The sequence below is a fragment of the Mus caroli genome, unplaced genomic scaffold (genome assembly GCF_978045245.1).
Source record: "Mus caroli unplaced genomic scaffold, Mus_caroli_1 scaffold_20, whole genome shotgun sequence".
Lineage (NCBI taxonomy): Eukaryota > Metazoa > Chordata > Mammalia > Rodentia > Muridae > Mus > Mus caroli.
Window position 1 is genome coordinate 23925973 of NW_028227275.1, and position 22561 is coordinate 23948533.

Genomic DNA, 22561 nt, shown 5'->3' on the forward strand with positions numbered 1-22561 from the left:
GGAAACACCAGCTCCAAGTTCTCCTTCCCACAGCCGGCTCAGTCTGGAGAGATTTGTGTGTGTCCTGCTTCCGAAGATTCCAGGCTGCAGCTGAGAATCCTGGACATTCTGGCAATGGCGTTCAGTACGCTCCAGGGTACAGATGCCTCTACTCATGAGTGCTACCCAAAGGGCTGGAGGCAAGAATTCAGGCAGCTAGGGAGGGGTATGAGACTTCTGCTTGCCTATCTCTAAGCTAGTTAGTACAGGCAGATTGGAAGCTGCAGTTCTGTGGACCTTGAAGTCCTGATAAGGAACCTGCCAAGTGCTTCATATTTAGATTAACAATACCAATAAATAAACAAACAATCAAGGAACAAACTTGGGCTAGTCACGTACAGAATCCAACTTGGGTTTCAAAAAAAAAAAAAAAAACCAAGAAGATGAAAGGTATGTTAGAATGGTATGTGATTATTCTGGCCCCATGATAACAAGCTCTTATCCATATCATGAGGTGACATCCAGGGTGGCTAATGTCCCATATTCTGTCCCGTGAGAGGTACATATTACCTCTAGTCACAGATTCATAGGATCACAAATGACTGGATTTTAAAGAGAAAGCATTTTCATAGGACAATATGGCTAGGGGTGGGAATTTGGGTAGCTTCCATCCCTAGTTAAGGGCACTTCCCCGGAACCTAAGCAGTCCTCTTGAATATCCCTGTTCTGTCCACATTTTTTTAACCAAGCTGCATTGTCTCAGCGATGAAACCACAAACGAAAGGGCTCCTCAGAAATGTTGAAAGCGAATAGGTACTTTCACTATCAGTGATGGTTTCCTCTTTTCCCACAAGATGTCTTATCAGCTTTCACCCTGAGAAAAACCATAAAAAGAAAAGAGAAATCTTACGCAATAGTTCTCTAAATAAAATGGTACGCAACAGACTAGTCATCCTCAAAAGTGATGTTGTGTAAGGAGTCAAAGTACAGCATCCAGCAAAATCAATACCCTATTAAGTTAGGTAGGATTCTGGATATCAAAGAGCAACGAACTGAATAACTTCAAGTATAAGTACGTGACCCAGGGGATTAATCACACACTGTCATGATGAAATTAGGACAATTCTTCCAATCATTAACATTTTGCTTACCAAAGTGTGCTTTTCTGTTTGCCTTTCTGCTAAATGATAACCGTTTTTCAGGTTGAATCTCCTGATAAAAAGAGTTAAAAACAAGACAGGAGCTGTGCTGTAAAGGTCATACCTGCCCCTTCAACATGAAATAGCCAAAGGGCAAACAAATGAAAAATGTCTGGATTGTAGGGAGAATTTGTAAATAGCCCCTGGCAATCTGTAACTTTGTAAAAGTCAATGCTAACCTGGGGTTCTGAGAGGACCTCCCCCAACCGACACACTCTCCATTCTTTAAGGACATGCTGTTGAGATTCAGAGCAACCTGAAGGGAACCTGGGCTAGCTTCCGACAGAAAGGCAACATCGTTCCAGCAATCTGTCTACCTTAAAAAAAGTTTCACCCCTTAGCTTTTCTAATATCAATCAACACTCATGCGGCTGTTCCTGTGCCTAATAGCTATGATACAGTTTCTGCACAGTAAAACATCACCCAAAGGTCATCTCCAGTAGGGAAACACAGAGATTTCAGGACCATTTTTTAAACTCCGTATTAATGTCTCATTCTCTAAACCTTGGGATACATACAGACTCTCAGACCAGACTGACTGTGGCCTTTGCAACCTGTGAAGCAGGTCTAGAGCTCAGAGCCCTCAGCTGATTGGAAGCAAAACTCTCTCACTGGATGGAAGGCTCCTTTGGGCTCTAACACTAAGATGTAAGAAGAGGAGACAGCATAGAACATGAACTGAGCTGGAAATGGAGGACCTGGAAAGGGTCACGTAGGTCAATTAGACCAATCTCTTGTTCTGAGACCAAGAACTAAAATTCCAAAGTAGGGGGCTGGTGAGATGGCTCAGAGGGTAAGAACCCAGCTGCTCTTCCAAAGGTCCAGAGTTCAAATCCCAGCAACCACATGGTGGCTCACAACCATCCGTAATGAGATCTGACGCCCTCTTCTGGTCTGTCTGAAGACAGCTACAGTGTAGTTACATATAATAATAAATAAATAAATCTTTAAAAAAAAAATTCCAAAGTAGATCTTTAAACCTCCAGGTCTACCCTGGCCCCTCTGCCTAAGGACCAGCAGCACTTAGTATTTTCTGGAAACCTAGCTAGCTCACCTGCAATTCCGGACCTTCTAAGGAGGGCCTGTCTTCACCTAGTGAATGTCCATGTGTGTCCAGTGTTCTTTGGGCAGATTCCACCACAGGTTCTTTACTGTATAACTAAAGAGCGTCATGCAGGCCAAGGCTAAAGGAATGTTCTGGGCCGCTCAGCAGGTCTCTGTGGGAGGCTGTCAGACCCGGGCTGTGCCAGACAGGTAGTTGGATGCAGACTAATAGCTCTTGTCAGAGCCCTGACCCACATCCACACTTTATCAACATTCTTCCTCCCCTTTCCCACAAGCACCCTTCCTGAACACTACCCCAGCCCCTACCCTTCTCAGCCATCAAATTCCTGACACTCCCAATGCTTCCTGCTTCTGCTTGCTGTCTGCAACCCAACTCTGGTAGGAGTTAAGGAAGGGAAACCCACATCAGGGTGTGAGGAGAAGTGTCGGCCCCACAGGCTGCCATACTCTCTCATACTGCCAGGACCTTAGGGCATCCAGCCGCTCTCAAATTCTCTCTCGCCATGAGCTTTAATGTTCCCAGATCTTCTAAATTAGCAGCTGGAACCTGACAACCACCCCCCCCCTCAACTGCCCCCCTCCTCTGCCACTCCAATCCCTGCCTTGCCCCAAAGAGTACAAGCAGCCAGGCTCCCGCAGAGTGTGATACACTGTTGACTCATGCTGGTCAAGGACGGTGGCCGCACACACCAATCGATGGCACTGCACTCAGTGGCAGCTCCAATCCACCCTGCTCGGTCCCGTTCTCCGCCGTCCCCCCCGCCCCCCCCCCCCCGCCCACAGCCCCAGCAAAGAAAGCACAAATGTATATTCTAGGAGGTGGGCACCCCATCTCTCATATTCACTATGGCAAACACAGGAGTGCACACACCAAGGCTCTTCAGGTGTCATGTTTAGGTATTTTAACCAAAGAATGAGAATTCCAACAGGGCTGTTCATCTGATGATGAATGTATATGAAAGTTAATTCATTAAATTACAAAAAAAACCAACCAAACAAACAAACATCATTTTGGCAGAGTTTTTACAAGAAGTAATGCTATATACATGTTATAGACACAGTTTCTATAAAACACACTATCTACAATCTACTTACATTGAATTGTCCTGCTATTTCTAGTTCGTGTGAGATCAATCTCAAATGAGTCAGTTTCCCTGCCTGTAGGGACTGCATCATCTCTTAACACCAGGGTCAGAGGCACTGGCTGAGCAAAACAAGATTTTAGGAATCTTATCAACTATCTTGCTTGTAAGAACAGACACCAGGAGCCAAGTGCTCTGAAATGGCTTTGGAGTTAAGGCAGCAATGTAAGATGCCATGTAAAAGTTGGGTATACCCTTTCAAAGTGTTCCATAGATTCCCCAAATGTTGCCCCCACCCCCCCTCCCGCTAAGTGCACCTCTAAAGTCGAGGGAATAGCTACGGACTTAGGAAAGTCAGTCAAGATCAGCCTCCTAAAACTTAAAACCTTTAAAGTCATAATTTAAGCTTTAGACACAAGTTCAAATTACCTCTCATAAATAGAAACAAATTCACTTTTTAAAAAATGAGGTCACATTTAGTCACTTTATCAAAACAACTTAAAAACTGGTATAGATACCGTATGTTAAACCAAAGTTAAGGTCTCAATGCAATGCATGTTGGTTAATTAGCCAGTGCACCAAACATTTTCAAAACTCTACAAGAACCGATATTTCTTTCTCTCTCTCTCTCTCAGAATTTTCCAGTTTGTCTGTAGCAAAACATTATTCTAAAGTCCGGTCTCTAAACGTGGCCGATGACTGTCATCCAGCATTAAAGTAGCCTTTATCCCCCTCAATGTCCACCTCCTGGTCAGAATCCTCTGAGATCTCCGAGTCGGGGTCTTCCTGAGAGGCTGGGGAGGGTGAACACTGCGAACTATCCAAAGAGGCACCTTTATTCTGTTCACTGGGCAAGTCTTGTTGGCCCTGCTCACAGGAAGTGTCCAAACTGTCCAACGCATCCTTTTTGTTGCTTTGAGGATTCTCCTGATGATAGGATGAAGATGCAGTTGGTGAGAGCAGAGACATAACAATCAAAGTTGGTTTGGGGTTTGTTTGGTTTTTTTTTTTCAGCCTTTACCACGCCTACAAAGTCTAGTTTACCAACTGTTTTCTTCGTTAAAATCTTTTTACTAAGAAGATACACTTGTGATTCGTTTCCCCATTTGAAAGAAGAGGGAAGAAGTCAAACCAGAGAGAGATTATACACTTATCACAGACCAGTGGGTTCAAGATTTGCAGAAGTTTAGGAGAGAAAAAAACAAAACAAAACAAAACAAAACCCTCAGTTCAATTCAGACAGTGCAGTTCTCATCTTTTAGATATCACCCCAAACAGGGTCTTCTAGCATTTTAAAAGAACAATCATTAAAATGGCTGGGTTTGTTACACGAAAACCTAACCCCCTAAAAAAGAGAAGGATGAAGCCAGGCGTGGTGACATACGCCTTTAATCCCAGCACTTGGGAGGCAGAGACAGGCGGATTTCTGAGTTTGAGGCTAGCCTAGTCTATAGAGTGAGTTCCAGGACAGCCAGGGCTATACAGAGAAACCCTGTCTCGAAAAACCAAAGGAAAAGAGAGAGAGAGAGGGTGGGGGGGACAAGGGGGAGGAGGAAGAGGATGAGGATAAGAAGAGGAGAACAACATGAACTAAATTAAGAGACTGAAAAATTATTCAATTGAATCCTTTTCCATTTGTTTCCTCAAGTAAATTTACGAGAACACACATACATAAATATGTACCAAATTACAAAATCATGGCAAAAAAATTCACAGAACCAAAACTAATATTGATAAAAAAGAGTTTGCAATTTGCTTAAAATCTAGGCAAAAAAATTCTGGGAAAAAAATATTTTTTCCATATTACATAGAAAGCACTATTTTAAAAGTCCTTGGGAAACTAGTTCCAAGCCAAGTCCAGCCAGTGAATTTTTAAGTATGTAGACGTCTGATATGAATGTAAGTATTTTATAGAAACACTGTCACTCTCCAGTCACCAAGTCTGCTAAGGATGTACACGGCTAGAGAGAGGGAATCCTCAAATGTTTAAGTACGATGAAGCCCCAGGGAGTTATTCTGTTCTTTCAAAATGTTCTTTGGGACAGCATTTAAAATATAGAGAGATATAAAAGCATGAGCAATACAATTTAAAATCTACTTTAAGCTTTCCTCATTACTAAACTGTTTTGTTTCAAACCATTTTAACTGTTATTTAAAGCTCTGCCAAATGAACCATTCAGCAGTCGACCGATGACTCTGGAAACCTCCAGGTCGGGACAGCAAAAGCAAATCTTTAGCTCTAAGTCAGTAGGGCTGCTCTGGAGGGTGACTTGGCCCTTCCCCTCTCTCACATATTTCTTAACAAGGTCATTGAAAGACTATTAGGATGTTTAAGTTACTATCCAAACAGGTGTGGACATTTCTTTGTGGGTTTCATATTCATTTTAAACAGCTGGCAGAGGATGGGTAATAACTTTTAGAACTCTTTGATATTTAAGTCTTTTTTCTTAAAAAGTGCAAATAGGACTTAAAGGCGTTTGTGTCTTTATATTTACCCTTGAGTCCTGCCTGCTTTTATTATGGGTGTGTAAATAAAAGAAACAATTTTCTCGCAAAGATAACTACTTAAGTCATTTACTGTCAATTACTTTATCTTTCCTGCGTTAATGAGATAAACAACATATGGGGTTTATAAAACAATTAGCCAGGCCGGTTTACTGGCCAGTGTGTGAAGCCCTGGCATAATGGATATAGGAACTGCATTAGGTGGCTTTTAGCATTAGTGACACCTGAGCAACTCATCCTGAACTTCGGCAGGAGTATTTGCTTTTTTAATCAAGGTGAAGAGGTTAAATAGTCTCTCAAATGACTTTTGCATACAACCCATAACAGGGCTCCGCATTTAGATAACATGATACAAACATTTATTTCCATAGAAACAGAGCCATTGTCGATACCTGTTTAAGTCTTCTCCATTTAGCTCGGCGATTCTGAAACCAGGTTTTGACCTACAGAAAAGAAAGCAGGTTCGGAAGAAAGTCCCAAATCCCGGCGGACCTGGGGAGAAGGGACTGGGGCTATGGGGCCCTGCAGCTGGGCCGGGGTCCGCCAGCAGCGCGCGGTAGTGGCTTACAGTAGTGCCCCCCCCCCCAGCTCCATGAAGCCTGATGGTGTGTTTGGGTGTCGAGGGGAGGCTGACCTGTCTCTCGCTGAGCTGTAACATCTTGGCCAGACGCTTTCTCTCGGGTGGGGAGAGGTATTTCTGAGTCTCGAACTTCTTCTCCAGCTCGACGGTCTGGTCGTTGGAGAACCTCACTTGACCGCCTTTCCTTTTGTGCAGAGGTCGCTGGAGGAAGGGGCTCCAGAGCAAGGGCTTGCCTGTGGGCCAAAAGAGCTGTGGTTAACCAAGGCCTCGGCACCCTCTGAACAGTTCCCAGATCTACCTGGTCCCAAGGCCAGAACGCAACCATGTTCCCATCACATACATGCTCAAGTTAATGGATGTTTCCACACTCCTCACCAATGCACACAAAGTCAGATTAGCCGTTCTACCACCCAGATCAGCTCTGGATACTCAAGACGCGGCACTACCCGCCCAGCACACCTGTGGCTAAATGCAAACAAATCTTTTCAACCCCCAAAGAACCCCTGCCGGCCTTAAACCTTATCTTATTTAACCGAACTGACTCTTCTGTATGCACTAACTTTTGCAAAAGACTCAGGGTGCGCTCCTTAACGAGAGCACTTCCCAAGGCCTGCGGGGCGCACAGAAGCGCTCGCAGGGCGCGGGTGTTAGGCCTCGAGTGGGGCCTCCAATGTAGCTGGAGAGCGCCCGGGCCTCCTCTGATTTCACACTCGGCCTGCGGGGGCGGCCAGTTAAAGCCACCCCGTGGGCTATGGCAACATTTCCGTCAATGTGTTTCCTGTTGGTCTGTCTCAAAAAAAAAAAAAAAAAAAAAAAAATGTTGCTTCCTTCTGCTCAGGCCTAGCAGAAACCCAAGGAAACCAGGGCGAGCTATGTAAAAACGTTTGCCCGGGAGCCCTCCTGCCCCAGAGGATACAGAGTTGCGGCCGGTCACACTCATTCTACACGCTGAAATTGTTAAATACAAATTTTATGTACAAAATTATAACACTCACACCCCAAATCCCTGTAGCGGTGAGAAGAGAGGAGCGCTGGAGGCTGCTCTTAATAATTCTGGCATTAAAATGCCAATTCATTAAAATGTTAATTGTCTCCCAGGTCCCCAGTTAAGCTGCCAAACTGTTGACTTTAAACTCTGGAGCCCCCTCTTATTCACTCTAGACCCCACTGGCTATGAGAGGCTGAGGCCCTGAACCCGGTCACCATCGCGTATTTATTTTTAGGAATGTTGTGAGGACAAGCCTCGAAAATCCCAAGCTGCCAACGTGTAGCCCTTCGTATTTGTTCGGGGTCTTCACTTTCCTTCTCCAAATTGATGGTGGTGCAGTGCGTTTGTCCGTCCGTCCGTCCCTATGTCCACAGTCCTACACCTAAACATTTTGAAAGCTGGCATTGTTTTTTTTTTTTTCCTTCTGAGATTTTGCTTGCGTCAGGCTTCAGACTTGGTGCAAAACAGCCTCCAAAGATGGGGGTGGGGGGTGGCGGGAGAGGCAGAGAGGAAGCAACTGGTTATTTTAGCTGCCATAAAGTCACATCCCACACAGAGGAAATGAACAATATCAGAAAAACGGATCCTGGCTATCAGACGTCGAGTGTTTCCTGAATTTGTCTGTATTGAGGATGTCGATAAAATAATCAGCAGTGTGCACTACTCCGGGGGAAGGGTCTGCTTCATGCAGCCAGGAAAACACTTAACAGCTTCAGAAACCAGATTTACTCCTATCGAGAACTCAAGATTTCCTGTATGAACGGAAAGGGTCAGGCTCCTTCACTGCACAAGCTTGTTGAACCAAGCCCAGCCCAGGAACCGCCCGGGCGGGCAGCTCTCCCTGCCCTGCAGGGGCCAGGCTCGGGGCGCCCCGACGTCCTCTTCTCCGGGCCGCTCGCTAAGGGAGTCCCCCACCCACCCCGGGGCGACACGCGTGGCCAGGGACGCCCTCCTCCACCTCCCCAGGAGTCCCAGGTCTCTCCCGACTACGCTTGCCCCGACGTCTGCAAGGTGCAGGAAAAGCAATCTGAGTCGCCGAGCGTCCCAGCACCGGGGGCCCCGCGCCTGCTGTCCCCGCGTGCACCCGGGAGCTGCTCGCTCAGAGCGCTCGCCGCAACTTTTCCACTGCGCTTCCCGTCCGTCCGCCCCTGCCGCCTCCCGCGCGCTGCCACCCGCCGGGAGCGCCTTCCTCACGGACGCCCTCACTCGGCCCCGGCCGCCTTACCCAGGGGGTCGTGGCGGAGTAGGGCGTGCGTGTAGTCGTTCACCGTCCGCGGGAACGGGTACAGAGGGCCTCCGAAGCCACCGGGGCCGTAGGCGGCGGCCAGCGCGGCGGCGGGGTGGTGCGAGAAGGCGGGGTGGACCGGCGTGGGCTCGTACACCGGGGTCCGGTAGGAGGACACGAGGCTGGTGAAGGAGGAGTTGGGGGACGGCAGCGTGGGAGTGGGCGTGGGGGCGGCAGGCCCGCGACCCAGGATGTCGTCGATGTAGAAGGGCGTCGGGTGAGCGGGCTGCAGCAGCGGAGTGGGCGCGTACAGCGGGACTCCCACGGCGGGCGCAGCCGCGGGCCCCGGGTGCGGGAACTGCATGGCCGCTCCGCAGCCCCTCGGAGAGAGCTGCCGGCCAGCGCCGCCGCGCTACATTTATTTGCGCTCTGCGCTCCAGGCGATAGGCTCGGGCAGCCGCGGGGTGGGGCCGCGCTCGGTCCCCTTCCTGCCGCCAGGCCCTGCGGCCAATGGCGCTGGCTTCAGATTCGCCTCCGCCCCCCACCAACCCCCGCGCCGATCCGCCCCCGCCGGCCCAGCTCCCGCCCCCGAGACGCGCGGGCTGTGGAACTCCGGGGACCCTCCCTAGAGGTTCCAGGCACCTAGAGAGCGACTGCGACCGTCGAAGAGGAGGTCACAAGACGCGCGCCGCGGGGCGCGGATCCTGGCGGGATGGCGCCACTGCTAAAACTCGGGCAGCCTCTGGCACCTGGAGAAGCGATGGGACTCTGTGGGCCAGGAGGCCGCCGGCAGGATGGCACCTTCGGGCGGCCAGGAGGCTGCGCTTCTTGGGGTAACGGTGGCACTGTCTAGAACGGGGGACCTCCGCAGCTCGGCGCTCCAAGGAGAAGACCCAAGCCGTTGGCTGCGTCCCAGTCCCAGACGGGTACTGACAGCGAGGCTGCAGGTGTTCCAGACCTATTTGAGGACCCCCTAGCTCGGTCCCCTCCCTGGATGCTAACGGAATCTGCTCCAGACCGGTATCAAGATAGAACCTTAATCGTATGGCGCAGGACAGAGGCTATGCAGTGTTCTTCGATCCAATGGGGGTGGGAGGTGCTCCTGTACCTCTGTCCCCAGGCCCTGAAGGACACAGCTGCGCTTAGCCGGCCTCTGAGGCTTTACACGTGTTTTCTATTCAAAGCCGTGGCGCGCTGCTCAGTGTGGCCTCGGCTCTGTGCGGCTTCGCTCGCCTCTGGGGCAAAGGGGCATTTTCTTGATTGACGCCCCCCTGGGGTGACCACACCTTGAGTTGGGCAGTTTCTGCTAAGGACTTCTATTAATAGAAAAACTCCCTGGCTTTTTTTTTCCAACTGAGATATTTAGTTTTATCCTTTGGAATTACATCTTCAGCTGCAGTGGGACTGAAGGCGAGATAGCCAGAGGACCTGGGTCCGAGTTTCACTTCACACCTTATTTTCTTGAGCAACTACTGTGCAGTCATTAGCAAATGAGAGAGGCAGTCTCTGCCCTGGTGGAAGCAGGAAACGAACGCAGTAACATATACTAGGGAGAAATCGTGTGTAAGGGTCGAAACCTTAAGGAGCCCCAGCCCCTCGTTTCGGGTAAAGGAGAGAGTCGCTTTGAGAAAGGAAAAGTCTTCCCAAAGGAAATAATGTTTGAAAGATAAGTAGGTGTCAAGGTGCCTAGAGTGTGAGTGACTCCAAGTCAGAAGAGCACTTGAGTTGAGTCTGTCAGTTTATTGCCCTGGGCTTTTCTCACCTGTTCCGTTTGGGACTTGACCTAAAGGTTCCTATCTGCCTGGGGATGGAGTCACGGACATCTTTCAGAATAATGACAGACAAAAGCCATTAGCACACACAAACCAGTGAGTGTGAAGCGCTGTTAATTAGAATTAAAACCTTGGGGGCTGGTAAGGCTATATCTCCGTGTGTTCACTCTGTTATGTGAATCATAAAAAGGAAAACAAGTTTAACTTCGGGCAGGGCTGGAAAGAGAGTAGACTTCTGAATACCTGGAGAACTGAACCTTGTGAGGTTTCTGGTGAGCGCAAAGACATCTTGGCCAGACACCAGACAACAGACTGCTTGAAGGGGCTTCCGGTGGACAAACTCCGGGTTATTTAAGCCTTGAAAAAAAAAATCATCGAGGAGGTGCTAGCCTGGCAACCTGAGCTTCGATCCACGGAAGACATGGTGGAAGGAAGAACCGATTCCACAGTTATCCTCTGCCCTCCGTCTGCTTGCTGTGTCGCATTATACAATAGCGAAGTTGAAAAAATTCGTAGTAAACTATGCTATTTCTAAGTCCATTGAACTCAAGTGAAATAAAGAAGTGGTGGGTGGGAAAACTGGAAGAATGCCAGAGCAAATATAAAACATTTGGGACCAGTGATGTGGCGTAGCCTATGGGAGCTTGTCTCCCTAATGCTGGAAATAAGGACTCAAGTTCAAGCTTCCGACCCCACAGGAGAGAGGGGGAGGGGAGGAAGAGAGGTGGAGAGACTTGCCCTGTAGCACCATGGCTGCTGGAGTGCCCAAAACACACATCAAACACAATAATAATGAGATACTTTTAAAAGATTGATTTATTTTATGTATGTGAGTACACTGTAGCTGTCCAGATGGTTGTGAGCCTTCATGTGGTTGTTGGGGGATTTTTAGGATCTCTGCTCGCTCTGGTCAACTCTGCTCACTCAGTCCCTGCTTGCTCAGGCCCAAAGATGTATTTATTAATAAATAAATACACTGTAGCTGTCTAAAGACACCAGAAGAGGGTGTCAGATCTCATTACAGATGGTTGCAAGCCCCCATGTGGTTGGTGGGATTTGAACTCAGGACCTTAGGAAGAGCAGTCAGTGCTCTTACAGGCTGAGTCATCTCACCAGCCCATAAGATACTTTTTAATGTAGAAATCGTTATTGGTTGGTTCAGGGAAGACTCATTAGACACACAGGTATTGAGTGAAACGTTGAAGATGAGGATTCTAGCAAGCCCTTACAGAATTAATGCATTTCTTTGGATTTGGGGTAAAAAAAAAATAGGAATAAATATGAATTGTACATAGCTGTCAATATTTCACTGCTACAATGTTAGGTGTGATTTTGGTCTTATGAGTTAAATATAGGAAAGCTATTACTAAGATTTTTAAGAATGTGAGCCATGATACCTGCAACCTTCCAGTAGTTCACTATACACGGGTGTTTGGTTACTTATATGTACACCACTGTAAATATATGCATATGAGTACATAAAGAAGGGAATAAGGGCTGGTGAGATGGCTCAGTGGGTAAGAGCACCCGGCTGCTCTTCCGAAGGTCCAGAGTTCAAATCCCAGCAACCACATGGTGGCTCACAACCATCCGCAACGAGATCTGGCGCCCTCTTCTGGAGTGTCTGAAGACAGCTACAGTGTACTTACATATAATAAATAAAATCTTAAAAAAAAAAGAAGGGAATAAGCCAAACATTACAGAATATTAATTGATGAGTTTAGGTGAAGAACGGACAGATTTCTGTTGTGTTGTAGCTTTTTTGTTTGTTTGTTTGTTTTTTGGTTTTTCGAGACAGGGTTTCCCTGTATAGGTCTGGCTGTCTTGGAACTCACTCTGTAGACCAGGCTGGCCTCAAACTCAGAAATCTGCCTGCCTCTGCCTCCCGAGTGCTGGGATTAAAGGCGTGTGCCACCACGCCCGGCTGTGCTGTAGCTTTAACTGCACGGTAGCTTTCAAACTTTTCAGTATAAAAACTGGAAGTCTAGTTTTGTATATTAAAATAATGAAAGCTCTGGGTCAGAGATGGCTCAACAGATAAAAGGCCCTTGACTCCGAGCCGAATGAGACACGGTGTCTCTCTGACCACACCAGCACTGGCTGTGGCACTGAGGCCCCTGTGCCCATGCAGAACAAGCATAATAGTGACTGGAGAAATGGCTTAGTAGTAAGGGTTACTTGGCTCTATCCCGGATGCTCTCTGCTGGCCTCTGAGAGCACTGCATACACATAGTGTTCATAAACTCAAGCTGGCACACACACACACACTATTAAAAAATAGACATGGGGCTGGAGAGACAGCTTGTTGTTTAAGAGCGCCTGCTGCTCGCTTTACAGAGGATCCGAGTTCAGTTCCCGCCACTCATATTCGGAAGCTCACATCCGCCTGTAACTCCAGTAATCTGACACTGTCTTCTGGCCTCCGTGGACATAACCCCACACACAGGATTCACTCACACGGACTCTTATGTTAGTTGGGTGTTTATTACTGGGGGTTGAAGCCAGAGCCTTGCACATGTTGGGCAAATGCTCTCTACTTGGCCTCCCTCAATTTAATTCTGCTTTTGAGAAAGGGCCTTATGTAGTAGCCCAGGCTGGCCTCCAACTCAATACGTAGCCAAAGATGATCTTGAACGTCCATCCCTCTGCCTACACTTCCCAGTGTGCTGGGGTTACAGGCACGTGCACCTCCTGGTTTATGTAGCACTAAGAGCCAAACCCAGGGCTTCATGCATGTTAGGCAGAACCCAACACCACCATCAAAAAAACCTATCAACTGAGCCACAATTCCATCCCCCCCGATTTTTTGTTTTGAGGCAGGATCTTGCTAAGTTATCCAGGGTAAACTTGAACTGAGAGCCTCCTGCCTCAATGTCACAGATAATTAGGATTACAAGCATGAGCCACCACACCTGGTACCACTCAACTTTAAAGGTTCTGTTGTTGTTATTGCTGTTAATTATTCAGTAGGTCTCTATACAATTTCACTAGTGCCTTGTCTTTGGAGACTGTGGTGGAGGGTTCTTACCCAATCCCGGTCTCCACAGGTGACCCCACTGCTGACCCCACTGCTCACCAGTCTCATTACCCGCCTTGATGGAGAATTCAAGTGTGGTTTAGGTTCCAGAAAGACTCTGGGGACCAAGTAAGTCAGGACCGTTACTATTTGAAGTTCAAATGCGTCTTCAAAAAACGGTATTTGCGTACCCAAAAAACTTGGGACCTCGTTGAACTCGCAGGAAACTGTCCTTCCTCATGAACTATTTCCCCAACCTTCTTGTTTGATCTTTCGAACTCTTCTCCCCCACTTTGGGAATCACTGATTACTGTACGTCACTTGGTGTCCTCACCCGAACCCCTTTATTCTCCTCGTCAGGAACATGTGGGTTTAGCGTCTTCCTTGATTCCATGCTTGATGCACCTACCAGCCACAAAGATGGAAATCTGTAAACCTTCCAAAAGTAAATAGTAAGATGCCAGGGAAAGAACCGCTAACGCAGAACTCGAAGGCATCGCCTGTTGAGGTGCATCTGTCCTTTCTCTGCTGCAGCCACAGACCCTGGAAAGTGGGTGGAGGCCTTAGAGGTATTGGTTCTGACATTCCAACTCAGCTACATAATCCTCACCAGCAAATTGAAGCACTTAATTCTGCTAAACTATATAACACCGCCTTTTCAAAACCCAATAGATCCATGTCCACTTTGCTGTAGTTAAAAAAAAAAATTACAACCACATTTGTGAATGTCACATTTTCTTGAACTTCATAATTTTAATATCACTTGGGTAGGCTTTATAGTTTGTTTTATTGTTTTAAAAGTCATTTGGGGCTCTAAAAGAAGTCAGTTTTTCCAAAGTTGTCCTTATGATTTTTTTTTCACACAGTCAGAACTAATAAAACAAAACTGCTGTAGCTATTTAATTCAAAATCTCTTGGAGTTTCAATATTTTCTCTCTGCTGGATACTAAAGCCAATAAGGCTACATGAGATTTTAATTATATGCCGAATTAAACAAGACTCGCCAAAAATTTGGTGCCATTTATTTTCGTCATTGTTATTTTGAAAGAGAACGAATTTTGCAGGAGAAAAAAGTAATTCTGGCCTCTCACTTATCAACGGAGAACTTAGATAAACTCCTGCAACTTGTTTTCAACAATTAAGTCTTCATAGAGTTAAACTTTTCAATTAGCTGTGCTTGAACACATCAGATGATTTTTGCTGTCGCAACTTGGTTCTGTCTGCATTTACAATGAAAGGTGCATTCCCTTCAACTGTTGGACTGAACAATTTATTAAGCCTCATATAAAATTATTTTTATCTTATGTAATATTTGACAAAAGCTAAGTAGAGTTTTAGGGTATTTTTTTAAACTAATATATTAACTACAGATACCTAGTCCATGACATGGATAGTATCAAAGCCTGAAAGTACAGAGGGGATGGGCTCGCACTGTGGCAGATTCACCCACGTTCCCTTTCCACATTTTCTAATCTGCCACACACACTGCACAGCACTCTACCGCGGGTGGGTTTTACTGCCCACAGACTATATAGTTTATGGTATTTGAACAGTGTAAAAGGTGATGAACTGAATAATAAGCACACCGTTTTTTGTTTTTTTTTTTTGTTTTTTGTTTTTTTGTTTTTAATGGGTACAGGATCTGAGAAGGCACTTCCCCCCAGAAATTTAGATAGCGGTAGCTAGTAAGCACACAAATGAGAGAGATGTCCAACACCATTAGTCATCAGGGAAATAAGTGCAAATCAAAACCACAGTGAGACATCACTTTGCGACAGCTACGAGAAGTCTGTAAAAACAAGGGTTGGTGGGGAATGTAGCATTTGGAATCCTTATATCTTGGGGACTGAAATGGGAACAGTCTCATTTTCAGCATGGTTACACACACAGTTCCCGTTCCCATAATACCAGAAGGTTGGCTCCACTGGACTACTATAGTTCCACCCTTAGGTTTAGACTCAAGACATGATAATGTATGTTCACACCTAAGCTTGTGTTTAGCAGTTTATTCTAAACAATGGAAGTACAATACCCAAAGTGAACAATCCAAATGTGGATAAGTAAAAGTGTGGTATATCTGCACAATATAATATCAGTTAGCCAGGTGTAGTGGGGCACGCCCAGGCAGAGATTAAACTCAGGACACAGAGGTAGGTGGATCTATGCGTTTGAGGCCAGCCTGGTCTACATAGGGAGGTACAAGACAGGTAGAGCTGCACAGAGAAACCATCTCTGAAAAAGCCAAATATATGTATGTATGTATATGTATATGCAGAACCTTCCAATCGAACCCAGATCTCATCAATGTGGTGAGGCCTTCCCCTGTCTCTCCTGGAATTACAAATAAGCTGCCATGTCCATCCAGCATTTACCCGGGCTCTGAGAACTGGAACACGGGTGCTTGCTCAGCAAGTGCCTTAACCACTGAGCTATCTCCCCAGCCCAAGGGGGGAAAAAAGATAAGGGTTGAGTTGTAGAGTATGTAAATTACCTCACTAAAAGCAGTATTTCACATTAGTAGTTCTTTTTTTTTTTTTTTTTTTTTTGGTTTTTTGAGACAGGGTTTCTCTGTATAGCCCTGGCTGTCCTGGAACTCACTTTGTAGACAGGCTGGCCTGGAACTCAGAAATCTGCCTGCCTCTGCCTGGGATTAAAGGCGTGCGCCACCACGCCCGGCTTAGTAGTTCTTTTAATGAGGAAAGGATGCCATCTGGAAGCCTTACGTATGTAACCTACCGTTTCACCCAGCAGAAGTGATATCTTAACAGATAATCTAAGTCTAAGGGTGTGTACTGCCAGACTTCTAGGTGACAGCCCTTGAGAAGGTAGCAGAAATGACGAAGCAGGACTCTTGCTGTCTGAATCATGCCTTCTTTTAATCAGCGCACCAACCTGCCCCATTGGATCCCCACTCCCAGCCCTCAGAAAGATGGACTTGATTGCCAAGGAACAAAATGTTTAAAGGAAAAAAAAAAAAAGCCTAGATTGTGGTCCTTTTTTTTTTTTTTTTTTAAAGATTTCATGAAGTCATTTGGGAGACTATGGGGAACAAGTGGCCCCATCCTTGGCTCTAAGGATTCTATTCTGAGAAAAGAGAAAGACAATCAATGTTGAAAGACCATAAGGAAATCAAGGGACTCTGTGTGCGGTATGTGTGTGTGAGAGAGAGAGAGAGAGAGAGAGAGAGAGAGAGGTGTGAGAGAGAGACAGAGAAACAGACAGACAGACAGACAGACAGAGATCAAGGAGGTGGGGGAACACTGAGGGGCTGTGAAGGGTGGGGATCTGGAAGAGCCCTGGGAGCCATCTAGAAAGCCAGGAGGCATCCGCATGCAGCAGTGAGCTCACCCAGTCTTTACCTGCTGGATCTGGAGGGACTGTTTGACTTTTGGAGATTGCGTTTCCCCCAGCTGTGAAATGGACCCGGCATGTGAAATTATTTCAAACTGGCTCATTAACAGATTCTGGGATTATTAGGAGAGTCAGGAAACTATTACTCACACATAGGTTGGACTTAAAAGCAAAATTCCTAGCTGAAATCATAGGTCTCAGAAAGGAACAGGAAACGATAAAGGAAAGACACGGACAACGGTGGGAACACATGAGAGGATGAAACAGGAAGTGGCCTTACAAAGCCCCCTGTTTTTGTCTTTTGAAATGTTAATCCAGTTGTACACAATCTGACATACGGTAGGTGATTAATAGATATTTTTGAACCTTTAGATGGGTAGGGGATGAATCTAAGGCCAATGGGCTTTTGTAGCAAAGAGCCTTTACCCACTAATCCATCTTACCGACTCTTGTAGTTTTGATGGTCTGTGATGCTGCTGATCAAACCCACATTCCCACACTCCACCACTGACTGAGCTACACCCACAGCTTTCTTAGATTCTTTAGGCTCCCATTTCCTTAAACGTAGCAATGGGATTAGATTAGCGCCTTTTTCCTGATTTGATGATGTTGTGAATGTAAATAATATTCTTATATTCTAGCTAGCTCATATAAAAGACACACAATCCTGGTATTTTATTTATAAGCTGTAAGCCTAGACTGGGCAGGTTTGGAGCTATTCTGACATCCCAGCCATAGGTCCCTTGTTTCTTGCTGTTTCTCCTGGTCACGTCCTCATGGTCTGTCTCCTCTCATGGGGACTTCTCTCTCTTCTGTTCTCCCCTGCTCTTTTCTGAGATCCCTCACTGCATCTTCAAGTCTTGTCTTTCTCCCTCTACTGCCCAATTACAGGCTTTGGCCTTTTATTGATCAATTAACTTGAGCAAGGTTTGCATAATAAAAGCTGGTGTGGGTGTGTGTCTGTGTGTGTAAATTTGCATATCTTGGAGCAACCAGATCTTGGGTACAGAATTTAGCATTTGAACACATATCATCACACCAACCCCAACATGTGAAGGTTAAATACATTGTTAACATGTACGTTTCCGGCATATAGTAAGCACTCAATAAATGGTTGTCATGGGAATTTTACACTGTCATGGGAATTTCTGCCACTGACAATGACACCCACAGCAGTGAAGGGCCAGCAATCCCCAGGCTGTCCCAAGTCTTTTGGGCCTGAAGAGGCATTGGATCCTCTGGAACTGGAGTTATAGATAGCTGTGAGCTGCCATGAGGGTGATGGGAACTGAACCTAGGTCCTCTGCAAGAGAAACAAGCCATCTCTCCAGGCTATTTTTGTTTTGTTTTTGAGACAGAATCTCACTATGTAGCCCGGGCTGGCTTGACTTCAAGCCAAATCACAGAGATCCATTTGTCTCAGCCTCCAAAGTGCTATGATTAAAGGCCCACAGCACTATGCACAATACATTATATCATATACATTTTTAAGATTTATGTGTAGGGGTGTTTTGAAGGCATGTATGTCTGCGTACCATGTACGTGCACCGCCTGTGGAGGCCAAAAGCAGGCATCATGTGCCCTGGAACTGGATTTACAGGTAGTTGGGGACCACTATGTGGATGCTGGGACTTCTGGAAAAGCATCCAGTGATCCTATCTGCTAACCTGTCTCTACTAACTTATTTATTATATATAAGTACACTGTAGCTGTCTTCAGACACACCAGAAGAGGGCATCAAATCCCCATTACAGATGGCTGTGAGCCATCATGTGGTTGCTAGGATTTGAACTCAGGACCTCTGGAAGAGTAGTCAGTGTTCTTAACCGCTGAGTCATCTCTCCAGCCCAAGTCTCTATTTTTATTTATTCATTTGTCTGTTTTTCGAGACAGGGCTTCTCTGTGTAGCCCTGGCTGTCCTGGACCTTGCTCTGTAGACCAGGCTGGCTTTGAACTCACAGATCTTGCCTTTGCCTCCCATGTGCACCATTTTTTATTTTTTATTTTTTTTTTTGGTTTTTCGAGACAGGGTTTCTCTGTATAGCCCTGGCTGTCCTGGAACTCACTTTGTAGACCAGGCTGGCCTCGAACTCAGAAATCCGCCTGCCTCTGCCTCCCAAGTACTGGGATTAAAGGCGTGTGCCACCACCGCCCGGCCATTTTTTTTTTTTTTAAGTCATATGTTTTGTGCAAAGAATCTGAGCCTCATTATTGGTCTTTATAGGGAATTCAAGAAAAGATTAGCCCTTATCAGCTCATATAGTACTGACATTAATTTTTAAAAAAATTAGTTGATTCTTAAAAAGGAAGCTTAAGGGGACTGGAGTGATGGGGTCAGAGGTTAGAAGCATTGGCTGCTTTTGCAGCATACCTGAGTTTGATTTCCAGCACCCACACAGTGGCTCACAAGCACCAGTTCCAGGGACCCAGTGTTGTCTTCCAGCTTCTGGGGACACTGCCTGAACATGGTGCACAGGCATACCACACATAAAACAGGGGTTTTTTGATTGGTGGTGTTTTGCTTTCTACTCTTTAAATTCTGATTTATTGAATCACCACCCAGTCTGTGATTCAATGAGGAATTAAAGGGAAAGTGTCCTAGGTATGGCCCATCACTGATGTACCAGGAGAACCAAACCTCTTGCCTAAGGCTGGGGATGTACCTCAGTTGGCAGAGTGCTTGCCTAGGGCTTATGAAGCCCTGGCTCAGTCCCCAAATGAACCTGGCATTGTGGCACTGGCCTGTAATCCCAGCACTCATGAGGTAAAGACAAAAGGATTAAAAATTCAAGGTAGGGCTGGAGAGATGGCTCATTGGTTCTTCCAGAGGTCCTGAGTTCAATTCCCAGCAACCACATAGTGGTTCACAACCATCTGTAATGGGATCTGATGCCCTCTTCTGCTGTGTCTGAAGACAGGTATAGTGTACTTACATATAACAACAAATAAATCTTTAAAAAGAAAAAAGTTCAAGGTAATCTTTGGCTACAGGTAAACCAGCCTGGGCTACATGAAACTGTCTCAAACAACCACTGGCCTCTTAGCTGGTTTTCCAAGCCAAGGCTTTAGTAGCAATATTTTAAATTCCCTTCCAAGCAAAAGATTCCAAGATTAGATCTAACAGGTTTTCAAATCTTTTTGGATTCTTTACATTGAGATTCAACCTGGAAGTCACAAAATTGGATTAAAGTTGGCAAAGACTCTGAACTGGTAAGAATCCAGGAGACACGTTCAATGGAAGATCGGGAGCCAACCACATGAAGTAGTCCCCTGACTTCCCACTTGCACACCATGGCACATGCCCCTGCCTCACACACATTAAATTCAGAGTAAGAATTATTATAGAATTAAAAAACAAAACTACCCGGGCGGTGGTGGCACACGCCTTTAATCCCAGCACTTTGGAGGCAGAGGCAGGTGGATTTCTGAGTTCGAGGCCAGCCTGGTCTACAAAGTGAGTTCCAGGACAGCCAGGGCTACATAGAGAAACCCTGTCTCGAAAAACCAAAACCAAACCAAACCAAACCAAAAGACCCTAAACAACCTGTCTTAAACATTATGTACGGATGAGCCCCACGTATTAGTAGCTTGTCTTTTTGCTTAGAATTGTGACAACACCTTCAGGAAAAGCTTCCTCAGTTTCTGCTTCTTTCTCCTGTGAATGGATGATGCTTATTTCTTCCCATCTTTCAGGCTGCTTTTTCTGTTTTAAAGCTGAACGGAACAGTTTGAATATCATAACATACTAACCAGAAGTCAAATTCTCTACTCAGGCTTTGTTTCTGTTGCTTGCTTTGGCTGTAGGGACATAGTGACTTTTCTAACCTATATTAACAAGTTTTGTTTTGTTTTGTTTTGTTTTTTTTGGTTTTTCTAGACAGGGTTTTTCTGTGTAGCCCTGGCTGTCCTGGCACTCACTTTGTAGACCAGGCTGGCCTCGAACTCAGAAATCCGCCTGCCTCTGCCTCCCAAGTGCTGGGATTAAAGGCAACAGAAGTTTTTCTAAAGGAGCTGGAGAAGCTGCCTCAGCTCTCAGGAGCATTGGCTATTCTTACAAGAGTGCTCAGGTCCCAGGATGCTGGCAGCTTACAACCACAGCTCCAGGGATAAAATTCCAGCTCCAGGATGTAACACCTCCTGGTCTCCAAGAATACCTGCACAAATATGCACATTGCCCACGCATATACACATAAAAGAAAAATCTTTAATGAAGTTTCCTTGAAGACCAGACACCTTAAGTAAAATCAAGAAAATACCATTTTGGCAGATTAGCTGCGTTGGTTCACACTTTCAATGCAGCATCCTTGGGCCATTTAACATCTATCTTCAGCTTACTTTCTGCACCCAAGCCTACAGACTAGCTGGAAGCCGTCTTCTTGGAGCTGTGTGCCACTCACTTTGGGCATGTTCATACCTTTCTTCTACTTTCCTCTCCACTGCTTGCCCTCAGGCTGTATGTGTGTCTTTCTTTACCTAACTGTAACTGCCACAGGTGGGTTGTTCATCTGTGCTGTACGGTGTGAGAACTGTTTCCCACTTTCCATTTGAGTTAATCTAACAGTGTCTGTCTGTCCTGCAAGTTGCTCCAAGCAGACTTTTGAGAGTGAAGCTTCTCTACTCCTTAGGCACTAAAGCCACCAGCATCACCAGGACCCCATCTTCTTGAATGTTGGTGCTGTGGATTGCGTACATGGACTTTATCGTTGGCCAGTCAGCTCTAGGGACCCACCTGTCTCCATCTGCCCACTCTCCCTTGTTATCCAGGCCCAGGGCTACAGATGCCTGTTGCTAGACCCTGCTTGGCTTTGGGCTGGGTGCCAGGGATCCAAACTCAAATCCTCATGCTTGCACAGCAGACACTTTGCCAGTGGAGCCATCACCTTCCGCCTTATGGCTGCAATGTTACAACTGCTGTAAATGCTTTAAGTGGAGAATGGGAAAAGGCCAGATCAACTGTTACTTTGGTTTGTCCTTTTTCTGACACATTTAGCACATGCTTGGTGGCTAAACCTTTGACTGTCTCCAGACTTAGGGCAAAGTGCTAAATCGTTCACTTGAATTTCCTAAGTCCTTGAAGTTATCTACGAAGGCATTCTTGTTTGCTTGTTTTTGACAGGTTTCTACTATGTGGCCCAGGCTAGCCTAAAATTTATGATCTTCCTGCCTCAGCCTACCAGGTTCCACAATTATGAACCTTTGCCACTATGCCATGCAACACTCACATTTTTGCTGATACCATGCACAGTTGATTGCCTGATACGCACATGAAGATCTGTAGGCTAAGTTATAGCTCTAGGTATTACTTTTGCTATTCTGTGGCTTGTCGGGCAGTTAAACCAGTTGCAGAACCATTTGGGAGAACAATGACAGAGGCAGGATGACATAAGCTGTACTTCAGGCTGTGCAGGGTGGGTCTTTTCCCCACATACACATCATATGTCCAAGGTATATGTGCTTGGAGTATACTGGAAGCCTGGTGTCTTCCTTGGTAGGCCCTTTGCTGAAGTCTATTTTAGGAGTTTCACCACTATAAATACCACTGCTAAATAAGAAATTATGGGCAAGCAAGTAAAAGAAACAAATTTCAGGGCTGGAGAGATGGCTGGGAGAGTAAGGGCTCTGGTGCACACATGCTGGCCCAGAGTGGCCCTAGCCCCAGCTTCAGGGTATCCTTGCACACGCACAGCACGCATGGGAAGCAGCGCACAAATGTACAGGCAGCACGAACAAAAAATAATTTAATTTAAAAAATTCAAACACAATTACCAATTAGAGATTTACCAAAAGCAAATTAGATAA

The 22561-nt window shown here is 46.0% G+C and overlaps 1 protein-coding gene across 1 annotated transcript; it reads right to left on the reverse strand.

Annotated features, from left to right (window-relative positions):
* Positions 1-3177: 3177 nt before the first annotated feature.
* Positions 3178-9048, reverse strand: Hhex (hematopoietically expressed homeobox). Its single transcript, XM_021151810.3, has 4 exons — positions 8624-9048; positions 6465-6643; positions 6223-6273; positions 3178-4252 (listed from the first exon to the last, which is right to left on the reverse strand). The coding sequence occupies exons 1-4, from the start codon at positions 8985-8987 to the stop codon at positions 4028-4030; spliced, it is 819 nt and encodes a 272-aa protein (XP_021007469.1). The 5' UTR covers positions 8988-9048; the 3' UTR covers positions 3178-4027.
* Positions 9049-22561: the final 13513 nt, after the last annotated feature.